The 19689-nt window shown below is 45.7% G+C and overlaps 1 protein-coding gene across 7 annotated transcripts in view; it reads left to right on the forward strand.

The window, feature by feature from the left end:
• Nucleotides 1-19689, forward strand: part of syne1b (spectrin repeat containing, nuclear envelope 1b) — a 264424-nt gene that overhangs the window by 129967 nt on the left and 114768 nt on the right. For all 7 annotated transcript variants that reach the window (XM_057858502.1, XM_057858499.1, XM_057858501.1 and 4 more), the window contains 16 exons: nucleotides 845-1017; nucleotides 1116-1269; nucleotides 1541-1684; nucleotides 4846-5010; nucleotides 7868-8185; nucleotides 8267-8422; nucleotides 9099-9263; nucleotides 9329-9655; nucleotides 10439-10591; nucleotides 10656-10823; nucleotides 11280-11456; nucleotides 11542-11688; nucleotides 11749-11874; nucleotides 12390-12566; nucleotides 12647-12912; nucleotides 13086-15240. In XM_057858502.1, the coding sequence (XP_057714485.1) occupies nucleotides 845-1017; nucleotides 1116-1269; nucleotides 1541-1684; nucleotides 4846-5010; nucleotides 7868-8185; nucleotides 8267-8422; nucleotides 9099-9263; nucleotides 9329-9655; nucleotides 10439-10591; nucleotides 10656-10823; nucleotides 11280-11456; nucleotides 11542-11688; nucleotides 11749-11874; nucleotides 12390-12566; nucleotides 12647-12912; nucleotides 13086-15240 (4971 nt within the window). The remainder of the gene's footprint in view (nucleotides 1-844; nucleotides 1018-1115; nucleotides 1270-1540; nucleotides 1685-4845; nucleotides 5011-7867; nucleotides 8186-8266; nucleotides 8423-9098; nucleotides 9264-9328; nucleotides 9656-10438; nucleotides 10592-10655; nucleotides 10824-11279; nucleotides 11457-11541; nucleotides 11689-11748; nucleotides 11875-12389; nucleotides 12567-12646; nucleotides 12913-13085; nucleotides 15241-19689) is intronic.

Below are 19689 nucleotides of genomic sequence, written 5' to 3' on the forward strand. Positions count from 1 at the left end.
ATACAAAATCTGTGGAGAGACAACCCCAAAACATCACTGCTCTCGAGGAGATTTGCATGGAGGAATTGGCCAAAATACCTGCAACAGTGTTTGAAGACTTACAGAAAACGTTTTAACCTTTGTCATTTTTAACAAATGGAACATAAAAAAGTATTGAGATGAACTTTTGTTGTTGACCAAATACTTATTTCCACCATAATTTGCAAATGAATTCTTTAAAGTTTAGGTATACCTCTGATGAAAATTACAGGCCTCTCTCATCTTGTTAAGTGGGAGACCTTGCACAATTGGTGGCTGACTAAATACTTTTTTGCTTCACTGTATGTATGTCGCTTATAGTTAATATACCAGCCTGCGGCCTCTGTGGATGGGCTCAGCTGTGCACAGCTGAGCACAGTAGGTAAGCTTAATATGACCTCTAAAGGGTCTCCAAACATAGATGCTCGGGATTTGTTAAGAGCGCAAAGACCCTAATCGTTACCAGACTGAAATAGTCAAGAATAGTAAGAATTGTGACTCATTGGCATTGTCTAGATCAGTACTTCTGAAATAGTGGTGAGTGCCCCCCCTAGATTTGGGAAGAGAGTTGACAACATTCGATATCGGTTACAAAGTCATTACCGGACAACTCTACAAACAGGCATTGCCAGACAGAAGCCGTCCATTTCTGCCGCGTTGATACAAAATCTCCTCTTTGCATATACGGGCAACCTCAAAAGAATTAAGTATTAGCTATAAAAGGGCACTATTATTGGTATGGTCGCGGTCATATTTGTTCTATTTACTGACACTACGGTAATAGTCGAGCCGCCGTTGACGGGATGTCGTCCGATTGACGCAACAGGCCTTGCTGACAGCCCGCCAGGAGAAGGAGATCCAGCTGAAGATGCTGATCACCAGAGGCGAATCGGTCCAGAGGAACACCTCGGACGAAGGCGCGGCCGCGCTCCGGGAGCAGATAGAGCAGCTGAAAGACTCTTGGGACGCTCTGCTGTCAGACTCCATTCAGTGCAAAAGGTTTGCCGCCAAGATTAATTTGGCCTTCGGCGACGTTGCGTGCACGCTGGCGCGTATGTTACGATTGTTGATTTTCCACGTCTACTCTGAACTGACAGCCAATTGGAGGCTTCCCTGTGGCAGTGGACCAGTTACCAGGAGGACGTGCAGCAGTTCGTCAGCTGGCTGGAGCGAACGGAGGAGAATCTGGAACCGGCCGATAAACGCTGTCCCGAGATGCGCGACAAGACCGCACGTCTTAGCAGAGCCAAGGTGACCATGCCCTCGAACGCACGGAAGGAATCGTGCATAGAGCCCGTTGGTTTCATTTCACCCACCTGCATAAGTGATACAATCTGATGGGATTAAGACATTTGAACAGGATGCTTTGCCAGGACAACCATCAAAGGATAGAAGGCCAAGTGTGGCAATGCGCAAATGCGCAAATGCACAAAATATCTAATCTACTCAAGTCCCGTTCTCTTAAATACGTCTCTTTTTAAGCGGAAGCGGCGCTAACGAGCAAGTCTCGTCGCGTTTGCAGGCTCTGTATGAGGAAGTGCTGAGCCACGACGCCCTGCTGGCCACTGTTGCGACTAAAAGCGCAAGTGTCGCAGAGAACGACACAGCTTCGTTGGAGCTGCAGGACCTCCAAGAGCGCTACGACGCCATCAAAGATGACGCTGCGGTAAGGCGGCCCAATACCGTGATTTGTTGCCGGCGTACTCCACAGCATCTGGCCGTCGCTTAAATTGGAACTATTTGGTGTGTTTTGCGCTTACAAGTTTGTTTTTTAGACAGCTATTTTTATCCTGAAGCCCGAGTGCACAGACTGGAAAAAATGAAAGTCTTACCTAGACAATGTGACTACTTTCAAATGAAAAAATATCCTATCTCACTTTCATATTAGACCAAGAGGACCAGGGTCTGGTTAGAGAGCTACCTCGCAACGACACTTGCAAATGACTTGTTGAAAAGGTTCAGCATTCACACTGCGCCAACTAGAAATTTCCGATTCTTAGATTATTCGCGATTCGGCCGTGGAAGATTCGAGAACGATTCACAAATATCCAAATTCCGATTATTGAATTATACCAGGCAAGGCGGAAGTAAAAACACAGCGCGGTCTTTGGGACGCAATCAGGAACAGACCGAGAGTAAATATCATGTTCAACTCATGCCGCTAGATAAAAAAACAATCATACTTGACTGCGGCTGACGCATATGTTAACTTGATACTGAAATAGTAGTTTGGTTTAGCCTGAGAGGATTTTTGAACAATTTTGGAACTAATGTACAAAATATTAAAAAAAAAAAAAAAAATGAGGGGGGTGCATCAATAATCGTTTTATAATCGAATCGGAGCCTCTGAATCGTAATCAAATCGTTAGGTGCCCAAAGATTCCCAGCTCTAGCGCCAACCAAACTCTCCAAGTAGCATCACGTGGACAAAAGGCGCACTCATTGATTGAACAAGCGGAAGAGGAAATGCCTCCCTCATATGTTTTTAAAAAAAAATTTTTATTACTCTCTTTTATTTTGCAATGATAATACAACGGTACATCTGTATGTGTCATTTTTTTGTCAACTGACTGTTTTGTGCAGCAGATGTTTGTATGGATGTAAGTTAAAAACAATTTTTAAAAAAAACTAATGTCACATAATATCGCAAGTAGCAGCTCATCCAGCGGCTGGGTCTCTCCTTCCGACTTGAGCGAACTGGAGTATTTAAAGAAAAAATGCATCGGTGAAAATCAAACCACAAAAGGGAACCGCGTGGTACCCTAAATCACACAGATGTAGAATTCTGTTTCTGTTGATGCGTTTACTTGTGTGTAGCGTTACAGCTTGGAGTATCACAGCTCCAGGCTGTAACGCTGCACATAAAGTAGCAAAAGCGCACCCTGCTCTTGTTGCATTCACAAGCGAGGCAGGGTGCGCTTAAAGTGCACTGAGACCCACGGTATCAGGTTTCAATGTTGCGAATGTGTTTTGCATACTGCTTCTAAATGTACTGTGTGAGAGTGACAGAAGCCGAGACAGGCACAGCCTCTCAGGGCGGCTGTTTCGTGAGTCTTGCTGTCCTAGGAGTGGCAACAATTTAACAGTCCAAAAAGTCACAAAAGTAAGAGCGATTGCACGCCTGTGTGACTTGGGATATCACGCAGTTCCCTTTGGTGATTTAATTTTCCCCGATGCATTTTTTTATGTATTCCAGTTCGTTCGTGTCAGGAGGGAGCGACCCCGCAGCTGGCTGGGCTGCAACTTTTTATGCTATGCTACATTTTTTTCTTCAACTTATATATATACAAACATCTGCTGCACAAAACAGCCAGTTGAGAAAAGAATGACACAGATGACAGTAATGAAAAACAACCAATAGACAAGCTTCCTTAGCGAATATTGGGTGGCGCCATCTATGACATTTTCTGCTACGGACTTCCAGTTTAGACAGAACACCATGCATTGCAGTAAAAGTAGACAAATGAAACCAGAGGAACCAACGGAATCTCCAAAAATGGATTCAGCACGACGGAGATGAGACTCGTGGACCTTCTGTGCTGTGCTTGGTTGTGTGAACTCATGGAAGCGGCTATATATACAGCGTAGCGTATGCTTGGAAGTTGAATGTTTTGAACAGCCTTCAGCTTCTACAGGCCAGTGTGGATCTACCTCGCCATACGCCTTAAATCGAGGTAGCTCTCGCACCGGACCCTGGTCCTCTTAGGCTAGGTTCATACTGCAGGTCTCAATGCACGAATCCGATTTTTTCGTGTTTTTCCGAGTCAGGCATTAACTTGACGGTCTAAACGGGACAAGTCGCATAGAAGTGGACCATTTCAAATCCGATCTGAGTCACTTTCGTATGTGGTTCAAATCCGATCTGGGCCACATTTTTTCAGAACGTGACTGGCGGTCTGAACTGTCAAGACTCCCAAATCGGAATTCATGCAGCAGTTACATCAGCAAAGAGCAAGAGGCACGGAGGACAGCAGCCAAGTAGGCATTAATGCCTAGCTTGAACTCTGCTTTTAAGCACGAAGCCGGCTTGACCACAGTCATAAAAAAATAAAATGAAGAAAAGAATAAGCCTTACAATTTTCGATTTTCATTCTGTGCACTGAATGAGAAATATTTCATTATTGCACACATGGCCGAGTCGGGGCAAACTGACGCACGTCATTTCACGCACACACATCAAAGCTCGTGTATGCGTTCTATCAGTCCATATAGACTTTGAATATAAGACTAAACGGGGATTATTAATGTCTGTTATTTGTGTCCTCTTTTTGGAAATCAAAATATGATCACTCTGGAATGACATACAGCTACCATGCGTAATTTGTTTTGATGCTTCTGCGCATGCGGGTCTCTTTGCTGAGCGTATATCGGACTGCAAATTAGTGCTTATGCGAGATACTTGAACGGTCTCAATGGACAAAGTCAGTCTGAACGGGCACGCCAAAAAAACATATGGCAAAAAAAAAAAAAATTTGTGCATTAAGACCTGTAGTATGAACCTAGCCTTAGTCGAATGCGCCCTTAGAACAAGATACATTCCCCTAAAAAAAATTTGGAGAGAATTTGTTCCAATAGCAGATCCCCCCCCCCCCCACACTTGTTATAAGCAAAAAGTAACTTTTATTGAAAAAACAACAAATGTACTGTACTCCTTTTTTAAATGACTTTTTTTTCCCAGAGCAGGGTGATATCACTCAAGTTCAGCTCCGGTTGACGCGGCAAGGCATTATCACCCAATTTGCTTTTTTATCTTTTATTATTAATAGCGAAGGTTTGACGTGTGTGGTCTTGGAAAGAATTCAAGTGATGGTTTGATGGAAATTTCAGGGGGCCGTGGGCAAAGCAGAGGAGATGCTGAAAGTTCACGAAGAGTATCAACGAGGCCTAGGAGCGTTTGAGCGCTGGCTTGAACGGCAACAGGAGAAGCTGGGCTGCTACGAGCGGCCGGAGGGCGACGTGGACACGCTGGAGGAGACGCTCCAAAGGCTGCAGGTCCGTAGGACAATTTTTATTGGCGTCACATTAATGAAGATGATCAACCGTTCAGATTTCATTCAAACACCCGAGGATTCGTGGCAAAAATACACTAGTTTGTTTTTGGCAGGGTGAAGGTGAAGCTCCGTGTCATCTACTCTCGTGGGTTACGTTGGAATTCCAGGTTCAAGGACCTTCCTTGAACTCTAGGTCCTTTATTTAAGGTTCAAGGACCTTTGTAATTCCAGATTCTTGGTTCCTGATACAAGGACTTACCTCGTATTCAAGGTCTTTGATTCCAGGTTCAAGGACTTTCCGGAAATTCCAGTTCTTCATCTAGTTTTAGTTGATGATGAAACTGTTTCCGTCGTTGAAATAATTAACAAACGAGCAAGTGAATGCTAATGCGAATGCTACGCTAACGCTACTGAAAGAAAAGAGTGGATTTTTCCTTGTTACAGGTTGTTTTATTCTTATAACGAACAGGAGATGATAAAACACAATTCAGGAATAAAAAAGAACAAAGAATTTACACTTAAAGGGTATGACAACACCTGGGGAAATGCTAATATTCCATCATTTATCCATAAACGCATGCCTTTTGGATTCATATCATGCCACTTCGTGTAATTACACACATCGCAACACCATGAAAATGATAGAAATTTGGATCGATTGTCAAGCTAAAAGGACCCGCCCACGAGAAATCCCAGAAATCTAGCATATTGTGTGCGTGACGTCACTACAAGGAAACAACCGGCTCAGTGCTTAGTACTGAATGGCGCCGATGATAGCGGACAATTTTGTTTCTAGTTGCAGCGACGAATCCGACGTAAGGAACGTCTTCTAATGGTGACGAGGAGAGTTATGAACCTTTCTTTGGTGTTTTGGGTTATCAATTTAAGCCCAAACGAAAGCCAATGCAGCCTAATGAAAGGATCATTGAGAGGAGCAATCACACTGATGAAACACCGGCAACATCGTGTGGGAAACACCGAATGGTTTCTTTTTGCATTTCTTTTTGTGAAGCTGATACACCGTGACCGCAAAATAATGTAATGTATAGAATAATTATCATTTATTGTGCTATCATAGGTTTTCGCTCTGCCAACAGACACAAATATGAATGGGATTCGTGGATTTGTTCTATATATTTTACGAGCGATAATTTATACATGTGTCCAGTCCTATATTCAATGCGTGATATGTTTTTATTATGGTAAATGGTGTTATACTTATATAGCGCTTTTCCACCTTTCAAGGCGCTCAAAGTGCTTTACACTATCTCGCCATCTACCAACTGGTGATGCAGCACCAGGAGCAACGTGGGGTTCAGTATCTTGCTCAAGGACACTTCGACGAGTCCATCAGGGCGGAGAATCGAACCCACAACCTCTGGTTTGGGGGACAACTACTCTACCACTGAGCCACGCCACACCATTATAAAAGAGTACTCACTCTGGCCATTTCGAGCTTGGCTGCTCCGCTCCTTTGGTTAGCCTGGGGTGATCTCATCAGAACCAGTCATCGTCCTCTTTCTTGATATCTCGGGAAATTTAGGTGACTGTGCGTGTATGGTGGGCACCGCATCTGCTTTCATCAGCAATTTCTTAGCAAAACCTGATTTCATTTGTTCATAGTTCGAATAGCTTTCAGGTGTAAAATGCACACCACACAAAACCGTGCCGGAGGCTGGGTCTGCAAAATTAGCCCTCTTAGCACGGACGAACTTTACTCATTGTCTGCGTAGTCCAGCTCTTTTTCTCGCGTTCGGGAACTCATGGGTACTACATTGCGACAAATGGCTATTTGTAGACCCCATATCATGACAGGTTTGAACCATTTTAGCGATTTTTTGATAAAACACGAACGCAACTCTCTCGTCGATAAACAACGATTGCACCTGCCTCGACCTTTCGTTTCCTTGTTATGACGTCTCCGCCCCATTCGGCTGTTTCCGGTATACTTTCGGAAATGTTCGTAATTTTCGATCTATTTTCGATAATTGCTCATGAATGCGATTTATTTTTTTGTTAACTTTATTAATATTTGTTATCTTGCCACATAGCGGTTCTCTTGATATCTCACAGCCCCTTAGTGTTTTAATACCCTTTAAAGACAGACAGACATACATAAAAGACATGATATTATGGTACCGGGACAAAGAGTGTGTCCCCTCCAAGCCCATACCCTTTTTCCTTCCCCCTAACTGTGGGGAGGGTTAACTTCCTTTCCATACTTGCTTGGAATGAGCAACCCCCAGCCCTGATCAGATTACATACACTGGTAAGAAAACAAAGGCGCCTGTGTGAATATGGAAGAAAAGAAATGTTCCACATTTGATTATTGTGAATAAATGGAAATATATTTCTACACTACAAAGTCATATTTCCTGCATGATGATGACTCGGCACAGACCTTTAAAGGCTAAAGCAACATTGCATATTCTTTCTTGCCAAGATAACAAATCTTACCAAGTGTTTCAAAGCAAGAAAGCCTGGAGCACTGCCTAGCATCCTAAACACAGTCAGGTCCGGAGCGCAGGACATGTCACATGAGTGACGCGACCCAAACACTGCTACGATGGAGGATGACATACACATAAGACAGAAACTCACATTTTTGTCTCGTCGGGTGAAAAGTGACATTATTTTTGTTATGGTTGCATCTCCCGAGACACCTTTTGTTATGTTTTCTTCTCCAAAGACACGTTTGTAGCTCAGCATGTCATCGTCGTTAAAAAACGGTTCGTCGACGAAAAATTTTGTTATCTTTGTCGCTGACGAAATCAACATTGCACTGGGGTTCGAGACGCGAGGTTTCTGTCGGCTACCTTGCAACGTCAAACCTGACGATGTTGGCAATTGCGCTGCAGGAACTCCAGCTTCACTGCACCGAGGGCCAGGCCCTCCTCAACGCGGCGCTGATGGGCCGAGAGTCGCTGGCGCCCTGGGGGCCGCCGCAAATGGAAGAGCGGGTCCTGGAGGCGCAGCAGCGGGAGTGGAAGACGTACCGGGCCCGGCTGGCCGACGCACGGGCCCGACTCAATGGCGCCTTGGCCAAACTGCGACAGACGGAGCAGAGGTTCCAGCGTCTGGACGGATGGCTGAAGGCCATGGAGACCAAAGCACAGCTGCGAGGCCACCGCCGCTCAGACCGGGCCACCAAAGATGCCCAGCTACACTCGCTGAAGGTCAGCGGGAGGTCTCCATTAACTGCCGCCACCGCCTTCTAGTCCGGCTAGCTGACGTCCTTTTTTTCTTTTTTTGTGCAGACGTGGCAAGAAGAAGTGCTGGTTTATCAAGAAGAGATGGAAGGCCTCGGTGTCTTAGCTCAACAAGTTCTTGATGAGACGCATATCAACAGCCGGATTGGCACCAGAGCCACCCAGATCACGGCCCGTTACCACGCCTTACTCCTGCACTTACTGGTGAACTTGACTTTGATGTTTCCAACAGAAATACATTTTTTTCTGTCACTTTCAGGTCACTTCGTGTACATTTGGGGGCATTCCCGGATTGCTTCCTGTATGTTTTGGATTAAATTCTGCTGATTTTAGGACATATATGTGCCCCTTCCTGTTTATTGGTCACTTCCTTCTATTTTTTAAGTATTTGTCGGTCACGGCCTGTTAATTTTGGGGCCGTCACTTTACTCTGTTGATATTGGGCCACTTGTTGTTGATTTCAAGTCACTTTCTGTTGATTCTGGGGCATTTCCGGGTCCCTTTCTGAATATTTTGAGGCATTCCCGGGTCACTTTCTGTTGTTATCTGGTCACTTCCGGTTGATTTTGGGGTATTTGTTGATAATAGCTCATCTTTTATTGATTTAGGGGCAATCCCAGGCCACTTCCTGTCGATACCTCCGGTTAATTTTGGGCAGATAAACGGCAATTTCCATTCAATTAAGAGGAGACTGACAAGCATTATCGTTGAATGAATTGAACTTGTATCTCAAGGCGCCGCTATAAAGTGAGGGCGCCTGGTAGAAAATCTGGTTAATGACGCAAAATTGGTTGGCGACCACGTAGTTGTCATTCCAGAAACACAAAATGCCGGTCAGGATCTCTAAACGTTGAGGATCCCACAAACGCACTCTTCGCAGGAGACCATCAAGCAGCTGCAGGAGGAAGTGTCCTGCATCGAGGAGGCGCAATCTGTCTTAAGCGCATTCTCCGACTGGCTCCTCAACGCAGAGAGCGGCCTCCGCGCCATCGACGCAGACATCCCAGATGGCTCGGCCTTGGAGAGAAAGATCAAACATCTAGAGGTGGGTTCCATCTGCGGCGGGCACTCCTGATAGCGTACGCTTGACCGTTTCCGTTTTTCGCACAGGTTCTTCAGGCAGATGTAGAACAAGGGCAGGCCAACCTGAAGACGGTGAGGGAGAAGACGGAACAGGCGGCCGCCTTCTTGGAAGAAGACGAAGCAGAGGAGCTGAGGGAGGAGGCCAATGGCCAAGTGAGACGACTGGAGGAGCTGCTGGCGGACCTGCGCGCCCGGCACAACGCTCTAGAGAAGTGCGTCTTGCTCTCAAAAGACTTTGCGGAGAAGTACAAGGCCCAGACTCAGTGGCTTCTGGAGACCATGGGCCTGCTGGCATCTGGCGCAGAGCCCAAAGCAGAGCTCTATCAGAAGAAGGCGCAGCTCGCAAAGTACAAGGTAAGGGAAATCCTCTTCGTGGAAGCAGGACAGTTCTGGGGAACGAAACTTCAGTATGTAACTACGGTCCTATTTCATCAGAGAGCGCTCTGAATGATTCGTTAGCGCATGCGCAGTACAAGTAGTTTAAAAAAAAAAGTCACCTTTGACCCTGGAAAAGATTTCGGTGAACAACCAAGTTTCGGTCCCTACAGAACCTTCTCACGTGGGTACGAGGATTCTGAGTGGCACAACGCTCTGGCGGTCATTTGGGATTCATAGAACTGTAGATATATACAGTTTGTTGGCATAACCGGTTAACACGCAGGAAGAAGTCCCGAATTTAAATCATGAATAAAACGAGCTGAGGGGAAGGAAGCACAAACCCAGCCTACACAGCAAGCATAGGATTGTTAGCATCAACGGCTAACAAGTAACAAGAGGTCACAATTCAACACCGAGTGAACAGCAGCAATCTACGGTTACTATTGCAGCCAACACCCAATAATGGCCAACAAATGAAAGCCAAGTAAGAGGGAGCATTGAGCAATGTAAGGTTTGCGTAAACTGCTAACTCGCAACAGTTGTTGCGAATTGTCAAAGACAAACGAGCGGCTGCCGATCACCGGTTGTCACCGAAATTTCTGTCTTTTCACGGGTGACTTTTTTTGTATTACTCCTCAAACTGCGAATGTGCGAAGGGATCATTCAGTGCTCTTCAAGACCGCCTCTACCGCTCACCAGGGACGAAATGACTCGTTTGATTGAATTTGTGCATTTCAACAAATGCTTGCTATTTTGCAGACAATCCAGCAGGTGGTGCAGTCTCACGAGTCCGCTGTGAAGTGCGTCACGGAGAAGGGTGAAGCCCTTCTAGACACGGTCCGCGATCCGCTCATTCGCGAGAACATGAAAAGCCTGCGGGTGGATTACCTGGAGCTATGCTCGTTAGCCGAGGTGGAGAACTTTTTCATCTGGTAGCGTTTGTGACTTCCTGATCCTTTCTGTGGTTTGCCTTCAGACACAAGTCCAGATCCTGGCGGAACGTGTGAAGGAGCACGAAGATTACAACGTGGAACTACAGGAGGTGGAGAAATGGCTGTTGCAGATGTCGAGTCGGCTGGTCACGTGGGAATCTATGCAGACCGGCAGCATGGAGACAGCCACCCAGCAGCTGGCTCGGCACAAGGTAAATACCCCCGCGTGATTAAAGCGGTGCAAGTCCAAATGGATTGGACGTCTAGTGCTGTCAATGGCACGGAAAATGTGCATTCGCAGCCAGTCCTCCTATTTTAAATGAAATTGACTTTGTCTATAGTGGTCAATGGAAGGTAAGGAGTTCATTTTGGGTCACTTTCTTGTTCATTTTAGGGTACTTAGGCGTCACTTCTTATTGATTTTAGGCCACTTCCGTCTCATTTTAAATCATTGCCTGTTGATTGTAGGGCATTTCCCCGTCACCTCCTATTATTGGTATCTTCTTTTTGATTTTGGAGCAGTTTAGTCTCACTTCTTGTAAATTTGGGGGGCATTTCAGGTTCACCTACTGTACATTTTGGAACTTTTGCTGTTGATTTGAGAGCATTTCCTGGGGCAGGTCCTGTTTCTGTGAATGAATTCATTGACTTTGCTATCCTTGCTCTAGGCCATAATGGAGGACATAGCAAGTTTTGAGGAACGTCTCAACAGCTTGAAGCAGAAAGGAGAAGAACTAGTCTCCAGTTGCACTGAGCAAGTTCAAGCTAAGATAAGCCAACAGGTCCAAGCACACCAACAGGGAACCAGAGATAGCTACTCCGCCATCTGTAGCACAGCTCAACGAGTGAGCGAACCGCAAACCTCCTACGACGCCCGTTTGTGCCGGTCAGGTGATTTGTGGAGCCAATCTTTGTTTTTATGGCCCGTAGGTGCACCAAAGTCTGGACCGAGAACTTCAGAAACATGTGAACCACCAGGATACCCTCCAGCAGTGCCAGACGTGGCTGGCGGCCATACAGGAGGAGCTCCGGCTGAACGACCAGCAAGCGTCCGGGCTGCAGGAAGCACTGAAACAGGTAGCGGTGTCAGTTAAACCCGTCTACAGCGTTTCAAAAAATGTTTGTGAATGTTTGCAGACAAAGCACTACAGGGCCCTCCAGGAGCAGGCCAGCACTTACCTTGACCTGGTGTGTTCCGTATGCGACCTGTCCGACGAAGCTGTTCGAACGACGGCCGCCGAGGTCCAGAGGGTCAAGATTACTGTAAGTAAGCTTCATGCCCGGTCCTTTTCGGGTCACTTCGTTCATGCCGTCGACAGCGCTAGACGTCCAATCCATGCAAATAAATGTTTCCGTACGAAACATGAGTATTTACAACCAGTCCTGCATGTTTAAATGAGTTGCACATCTATGGCAGGCATCGAGTTCATTTTGGTTCACTTCCTTGTGAATGAGAGGGTACTAATGGGTCACTCCCTATTGATTTTGGGAAACTTCCTGTACATTTTCGGCATTCCGGGGTCATTTCCTGCACAATTAGATCATTTTATGTTGATTTGAGTGCTTTTCCTATTCATTGGCATCTTCTGGGGGATTTTGTCAAAAAATCCAGGTCACTTTGTGTTGATTTTAGATCATTTTCTGTTGATTTTAGAGCATTTTGGCTAACTTCCTGCCCATTGGACATTTCCTATTGTTTTTGGGACATTTCCAACCCCCTACACCCGGCAGGCTTACCGCTCATAGGGTTCACCTGGTGTCGATTGTCTTTTTTGTAGATCGAAGAAAGCATGTCGAGTGCTCAGGAGCTCTCGGAGGCTTGGAGGGAGATCAAGGAGCAGAAGCAAGATTTGAGCAGCCTGTTCCAAGATCTGGAGCAGCAACTTGTCAGTCTGTCAAGAAGACCTGCCGAGTTGGAGACGAAGATAGCTGAAAACATGTTGGCTCAAGCCAAGGTAATGCACTCAATTCCCCCAACATCACTCACCTCGAAATACCACTATATTTCCATATAAATACATGTCACCATCTGCAGGAATGCAGCGATCAGCTCCAGTCCAAACAAAATATCCTCAACAAAATGACAGAGAAAGTCAGCAGACTGTGTCTGGTCCAAGACTCTCCGGAACACGCAGAGCTAGAGCACCTGAGTCGCTCCTGGTTGGACCTTTGTCACAAGGCCAGTGGTCTGCAGGTCCAGAGGCAGGAGGAGTTGCAGAGGTCGAAAGAGTACCACAACTGCATTACTGCAGTGGAGGTCCTGTTTGAGCAGGTGTCCAAAGAGTGGGATAATCTGGCCAGGTATGTTTATGTCGTTGGAAAAATACCCGACAGTCAGGGATGCTTCCTAGACCAGAATTTGGCTGCTTTGTCCTTGACGTCACGAGCTGAGGAAGCTGCTCCTATGTCACGCAGCATTAACCCGGTCTCCGGGATATACTCACGGTACGTATGCTTTCTACTTTTTGTGGCAGGACTGACGCCGAAAGTTCCTCTCAGCATTTGGAGGCCTTACGCAAACTGGCGGTAGACTTGGAAGGTCAAAAGGATACACTGGAGGAACTAAAGGACTGTAAGCAAAAAGTCATCCGGCCCTTGAACTTGGATGACAAGGAACTGGTGAAAGAGCAGATTAGCCACTTTGAGCAGCGATGGTCCCAGATGCAAAATCTCATCGAGAGGAAAATCCAGGAGTCTGCACTGACCCTGGACGAGATGGCCCAGGTGGAGGCTCGTCTGAGGGAGGCTCGGGATTGGGCAGAGGAGCAGCAGCCCGCTCTGTCCGAGGCTATGAAAATGAGTCCTCCCCCAGAGTTGGCTCAGAGTTTCCTCTTCGACCACCTGAGCGTTTGCAGCGAGTTGGAGGCCAAGCAGCTCCTGCTGGCCCAAGCCGTGGCTGACTCAGACCGGATTCTAGGGCGTCTGGGCCTGAGCGAACGTCAGCGTCTGCAGCAGCTGATTTCCGACACCCGGTCCGAGGTGGAGTCTCTCGGCGTCAAAGTAGCGCAGCGCAGAAAACACCTAAGCAAGGCTTTCACCGAGAGGACTCACTTCCTGGTGGCGGTCAACCAATCAATTTACTGGGTCCAGCAGAATGAGAAGAAGGCCCGGGCCGAGGAGCGCGCGGCCTTGTTGCCCGAGGACCTGGCCAAGCAGGTTCGAACCTGCCGCAACATCCGGAGTAGTTTGAAAGCCTACCAGAGCGAGCTGACATCCCTGTGGTCTCAGGGGAGGGACCTGATGAGGGACGCCAATGAGGAGGAGAGGAACGAGATTCTGGCCAAGCTGCAGGAGTTGCAGAACATCTTTGATAAAACCCTGCACAGGTGTGGCCAGAAGCTTCAGGAACTGGAGAAAGTCTTTATCACCCGGAAGTACTTCAAGAACGACCTGGAGAAGATATGCCAGTGGATAAAACAAGCAGACATCGTGACCTTTCCCGAAATCAATCTCATGGTTGACAATGCCGAGTTGGAGGCGCAGCTGCTCAAATACCAGCAGATTGTGGAGCAGGCGGCAGAGTACGAGAATCTCCTCCTCCTCGTGCAGAGAGCGGGCCAGGATATTTTGCCCACCCTCAATGAAGTAGATCACTGCTTTTTGGATGAAAAACTCAATTCCCTCCCTCAGCAGTACAACAACATATTAGCATTAGCCAAAGAGAAACAGGAGAAGCTCCAGCAGGCTATCTTCACACGGAACGAGTACGCCTCTTTCGTGGATGTCACGCAGAAGGCGCTCGAGGAGCTGGAGGAGCAGTTCCGGCATCTGGGCACGCTGCCCGTCGGCACTCAGGCTGAGGAGGTGTTGGGTCTGCGGAGCCGGTACAAATCCATCCGAGGCGATCTGAGCGACCTGGGCCTGGCAGTCGGCGAGCTCAACCAGAAGAAGGAAGGCTTCCGGAGCACCGGGCAACCGTGGCGCCCGGAGGAGATGAACCGCCTCGCCAGCCTCTACAATGGCCTGAAGAGGTTAGTGGAGCAGAAGGTGGAGCACCTGGATGAAACCTTGGAGTCCTTCGAGGACCAAAAAGCCATGGCCATGCAAGTCGACTCGGAGCTGAAGGCAACCAAAGAGCGGCTGGTGAAGGTCAACGCCGAGACTCAGTCAGCGGAAGAGAGACTGAAGAACTACCACGCTCTGGCCGGGAGCCTTCAAAGCGCCGACTCCCACTTGTCCAGGCTGACTGAGCAGATGGGCGCTCCGCGTTCAGACACCACGGTCCACGACGCCTCCAAGGAGCAAGTGGCCCTATGGCAGGAGGAGCTGCGATCCCTGCAGGCGGCGGTGGGTGACCTGATCGAGGAGTGCGAGAACCGCTTTGTGCAGAGTAAAGACTTTGAGACGGAGATGCGGAGGACGCTGGCCTGGCTGCGGCAGGTGCAGCAGCAGACTGCCTCTGCTGTCACCGTGGACGTGCGGGTGGAGAAGGTGCAGGAGGAAATCAGGAAGCAGCAAATCATGCAAGAAGAAGTCCGCTCCAGACTGAGGATTGTTGCGGCTCTGAGTAGCAGGGAGAAACTCAAGTACGCCGGCGCCAATGAGCTGCCACCCTGCCACGTGGACACTGATCTCGGAGAAATGGCCGAACTGCAAGCGGAGGTTCAGAAACAGCTCGGTTCCAAACAGGTGGGCCTCGTTTAATTCGATATCGCAGCCGTTTCCGAGGGCGCTTTCGGAAAAATCCGAAGACATCAAGAAGGGGACGGTCCTTCCGCTTTTGTTCGATCGCCATCGGGTTTTGAAAACATATTCGCGGCTCATCGATAGATATCTGATCCGTTTGGACCGGAAGGGACAACGGCAATGGTTCTGGTTAAACGGGATCACCAACCGTGCCAACCGTAAGGTTCAAATAGATTTTGTGTCTCTCAATGTCAGTGAATAAGTTAAGGGTTACGATACCATCCCGAGGTGGGTATAAGGATATTGCAAAAAAAGATATGTATTTACACTACTGAAACAAACCAAGAGGAAACGTCCAGCGACCGCAATAAGGTCAAGAAAAATCACAACAAAGATAGCTCAATTTATCATATTGGGTTGTTTTTGACTTAAGTTTACTGATCTCAAAGAAGTACACAGTTTCCTACATTGATTTCAATACGTTGTCAGGTTCTCTAATTGAAAGCCACTGTTTAGGTGACTTGCTCTGTCTAGTGTCAAATCTAGGAAGTGCAAGATAGTGAAGACTGAATGGAAGCTTCTTGTGCTGTGGGCCAAATTCAATGATATTTTCAGCATTGCTGCGGGCAGGCGGGCCAATCAAAAGAAATGCCTGGATTAGGCTTAGGGTTGAACAGGGTTAGAATTTTCAGTCTTTTGGATTCAGCGGCTAGCGTGAAGTGCAGGACCTAATGTTTGTGTCGCGAAGAGGTCGACCGATATTGGATTTTCAAAGGCCGATGCCAATTAAAAAAAACATATAAATATATATTAGCCAACTGCCGATTGAAGCCGATTTTGTAAGCCGATATACATTTTTTTAAAGCACGTTAATGAAGACAGGAATCACTGATGCTACAAATGTATATGGCGGAAAACACTCAGGTGACTTGAAGTTCCGCTCCGAGACCACCAATTTGGCCAACTTTCAAAATTGTCCGATATGCATGTGTGATACATCATTGGAAAGCTTAAAATCTCAATTTTCTGGGGGAAGAAAAATTTTGAACTGGAGGGCATTTTAAAAAAAATAAAATTAAACAGAAAAACCCTATTTGTAGGCAAGAGCACGCGAGAGCAGAATTACAGACGCCATGACTTTAACGAGATATTATCGCGTACTTACCTTGTTTCGATCCAAAAACTCAATGTTGCATGTGAGTTTGAAGACACAACTGTGAATGGCCACAGATGGATTTTGGGGGGATTTTATGGGTAAAACATGGTAATATAACAAGGGTCACGATGCAGAAATCGCAGACATCAAGGAGTGGTCGAGATTTTCTTTTTCATATACTTACCCTTTTAAACGTTTTTTTCAAATTTTCTTTGTTTGGATCAATTATTTATCATCTAACATATCGGAAAAAATGTGACAGTAACAAAAAAATACAATTATGCGATCGTTATGAGGTAGATATCCGTGACGTTTTTACAGACACCATTTTTTTCATCGTGACAAAATTTGTTTAAAAGTTTAAAATATGCCAGTGAATAAGTTTTTTAAAGTCGTTTTTTTTTTAATTATGAAATATTAGACATCAATTAATGATTCTAAGCTAAAATTGACAGACATTTTGAATAATAAATATAATTATCTTCGTTTTATGGCTGGGGTGAAACAAAAGCAGTTGCGCAACGTATGTAAACGGGGGTTTCTTGGGTAAAACGGACAAATTAAAAATGGTTCGGGGGCGTAATGCGCCATGAATCTGCTATGGCAGCATATAAATATATAGTTCTATCATACACAACAGTTGTTTTGGCCTAAAATACAGCAGTTTCTTTTAAAGACGAGTGCAAGAGCAGAAACTGCTTTTTCAGTCTTGTCTTTGTTTTCCGCCATATACTAGAAGTTGAGTTTTTCTACTGGTACTTCCTTTTGTTACACCGGCCACTAGCTGGTGCAAAATCCTCAATGAACAAAGATGATCACCCAAACTGTGAACATAACAGTTATCCTTTGACTGCATATTTGCCGTTTTCAAAAAAGTACATACAGTGCCTTGCAAAAGTATTCGGCCCCCTTGAACCTTGCAACCTTCGCCACATTTCAGGCTTCAAACATAAAGATATAAAATCAACAACAAGTGGGACACAATCGTGAAGTGGAACAAAATTTATTGGATAATTTAAACTTTTTTAACAAATAAAAAACTGAAAAGTGGGGCGTGCAATATTATTCGGCCCCCTTGCGTTAATACTTTGTAGCGCCACCTTTTGCTCCAATTACAGCTGCAAGTCGCTTGGGGTATGTTTCTATCAGTTTTGCACATCGAGAGACTGACATTCTTGCCCATTCTTCCTTGCAAAACAGCTCGAGCTCAGTGAGGTTGGATGGAGAGTGTTTGTGAACAGCAGTCTTCAGCTCTTTCCACAGATTCTCGATTGGATTCAGGTCTGGACTTTGACTTGGCCATTCTAACACCTGGATATGTTTATTTTTGAACCATTCCACTGTAGATTTGGCTTTATGTTTTGGATCATTGTCCTGTTGGAAGATAAATCTCCGTCCCAGTCTCAGGTCTTGTGCAGATACCAACAGGTTTTCTTCCAGAACGTTCCTGTATTTGGCTGCATCCATCTTCCCGTCAATTTTAACCATCTTTCCTGTCCCTGCTGAAGAAAAGCAGGCCCAAACCATGATGCTGCCACCACCATGTTTGACAGTGGGGATGGTGTGTTCAGGGTGATGAGCTGTGTTGCTTTTACGCCAAACATATCGATTTGCATTGTGGCCAAAAAGTTCAATTTTGGTTTCATCTGACCAGAGCATCTTCTTCCACATGTTTGGTGTGTCTCCCAGGTGGCTTGTGGCAAACTTTAAACGAGACTTTTTATGGATATCTTTGAGAAATGGCTTTCTTCTTGCCACTCTTCCATAAAGGCCAGATTTGTGCAGTGTACGACTGATTGTTGTCCTATGGACAGACTCTCCCACCTCAGCTGTAGATCTCTGCAGTTCATCCAGAGTGATCATGGGCCTCTTGGCTGCATCTCTGATCAGTTTTCTCCTTGTTTGAGAAGAAAGTTTGGAAGGACGGCCGGGTCTTGGTAGATTTGCAGTAAGCCTGAACGATATATCGTTTAAACATCGCCATCACGATGTTCGTGTCCGCAATAGTCCCATCGCAAGCACGTGCGATAGTTTTCTTTTTTTTTTATCCACATACGCCTCACTTTCTGGTCTGCGCACAGCCTCCTACCCTCCCTCTCCCAGCCTTTTGATCCTCTCAGTCACTCTGGCACAACGATGGCTTTGATCTGGTCAAAGAAGCAGACTTCACACGGGCATCTGTCAATCATCGTTTAACTTGTTAAGCAGTTGGAAGGAAGCCGCGCTGGAATTAATGTGTATACTGTGCCAGAAGTGATCATGAAGAGTTTGAAATTTCTACATGTCACTTCAACGGTCACAGCTAAAGTAGATAAACAGAAGCATTTAATAAAGCCAAGCATTTATCTGCTACAGTACTTTATTCTTGTTCAAAAATGATTTGGTTGGACAGTTATGTTTAAAACTTATCATAATTATGACATTTGAAGTGCTTAAAAACCATTATTTATATACATTTTTTAAATCACTTTGGGGCGAAAAGTGAGAAAAAACATGTCTTAAATGTATCTCTTTCCAATGCTAAATCTGAATAAATACATTGGGCACAAAAAACACACACACAAAAAAAAAAATGAAAAAAAAAAATGGGGGAGGCGCGCTACTTCGCGGTTTTTCACTTTATCGCGGCGGGTTCTGGTCCCCATTAACCGCAAAAAACAAGGGATGACTGTACACTGTGATGATGGTGAGTCATCTAAAGTCTTTCCAAACAGCTATTTAAGTCATCTTGTGAAGATTTCTTGAAAAAAATATATATACTTTTTTTTTTTAATATCGCAATATAATATCGCAATATATCACAAACCCAAAAAAAATCGCAGCAATAGTTTTTTCCAATATCGTTCAGGCCTAATTTGCAGTGGTCTGATGCTCCTTCCATTTCAATATGATGGCTTGCACAGTGCTCCTTGAGATGTTTAAAGCTTGGGAAATCTTTTTGTATCCAAATCCGGCTTTAAACTTCTCCACAACAGTATCTCGGACCTGCCTGGTGTGTTCCTTGGTTTTCATAATGCTCTCTGCACTTTAAACAGAACCCTGAGACTATCACAGAGCAGGTGCATTTATACGGAGACTTGATTACACACCGGTGGATTCTATTTATCATCATCGGTCATTTAGGACAACATTGGATCATTTAGAGATCCTCACTGAACTTCTGGAGTGAGTTTGCTGCACTGAAAGTAAAGGGGCCGACTAATATTGCACGCCCCACTTTTCAGTTTTTTTTTTTGTTAAAAAAGTTTAAATTATCCAATAAATGTTGTTCCACGTCACGATTGTGTCCCACTTGT

Source organism: Corythoichthys intestinalis, chromosome 15 (assembly GCF_030265065.1).
Source record: "Corythoichthys intestinalis isolate RoL2023-P3 chromosome 15, ASM3026506v1, whole genome shotgun sequence".
Lineage (NCBI taxonomy): Eukaryota > Metazoa > Chordata > Actinopteri > Syngnathiformes > Syngnathidae > Corythoichthys > Corythoichthys intestinalis.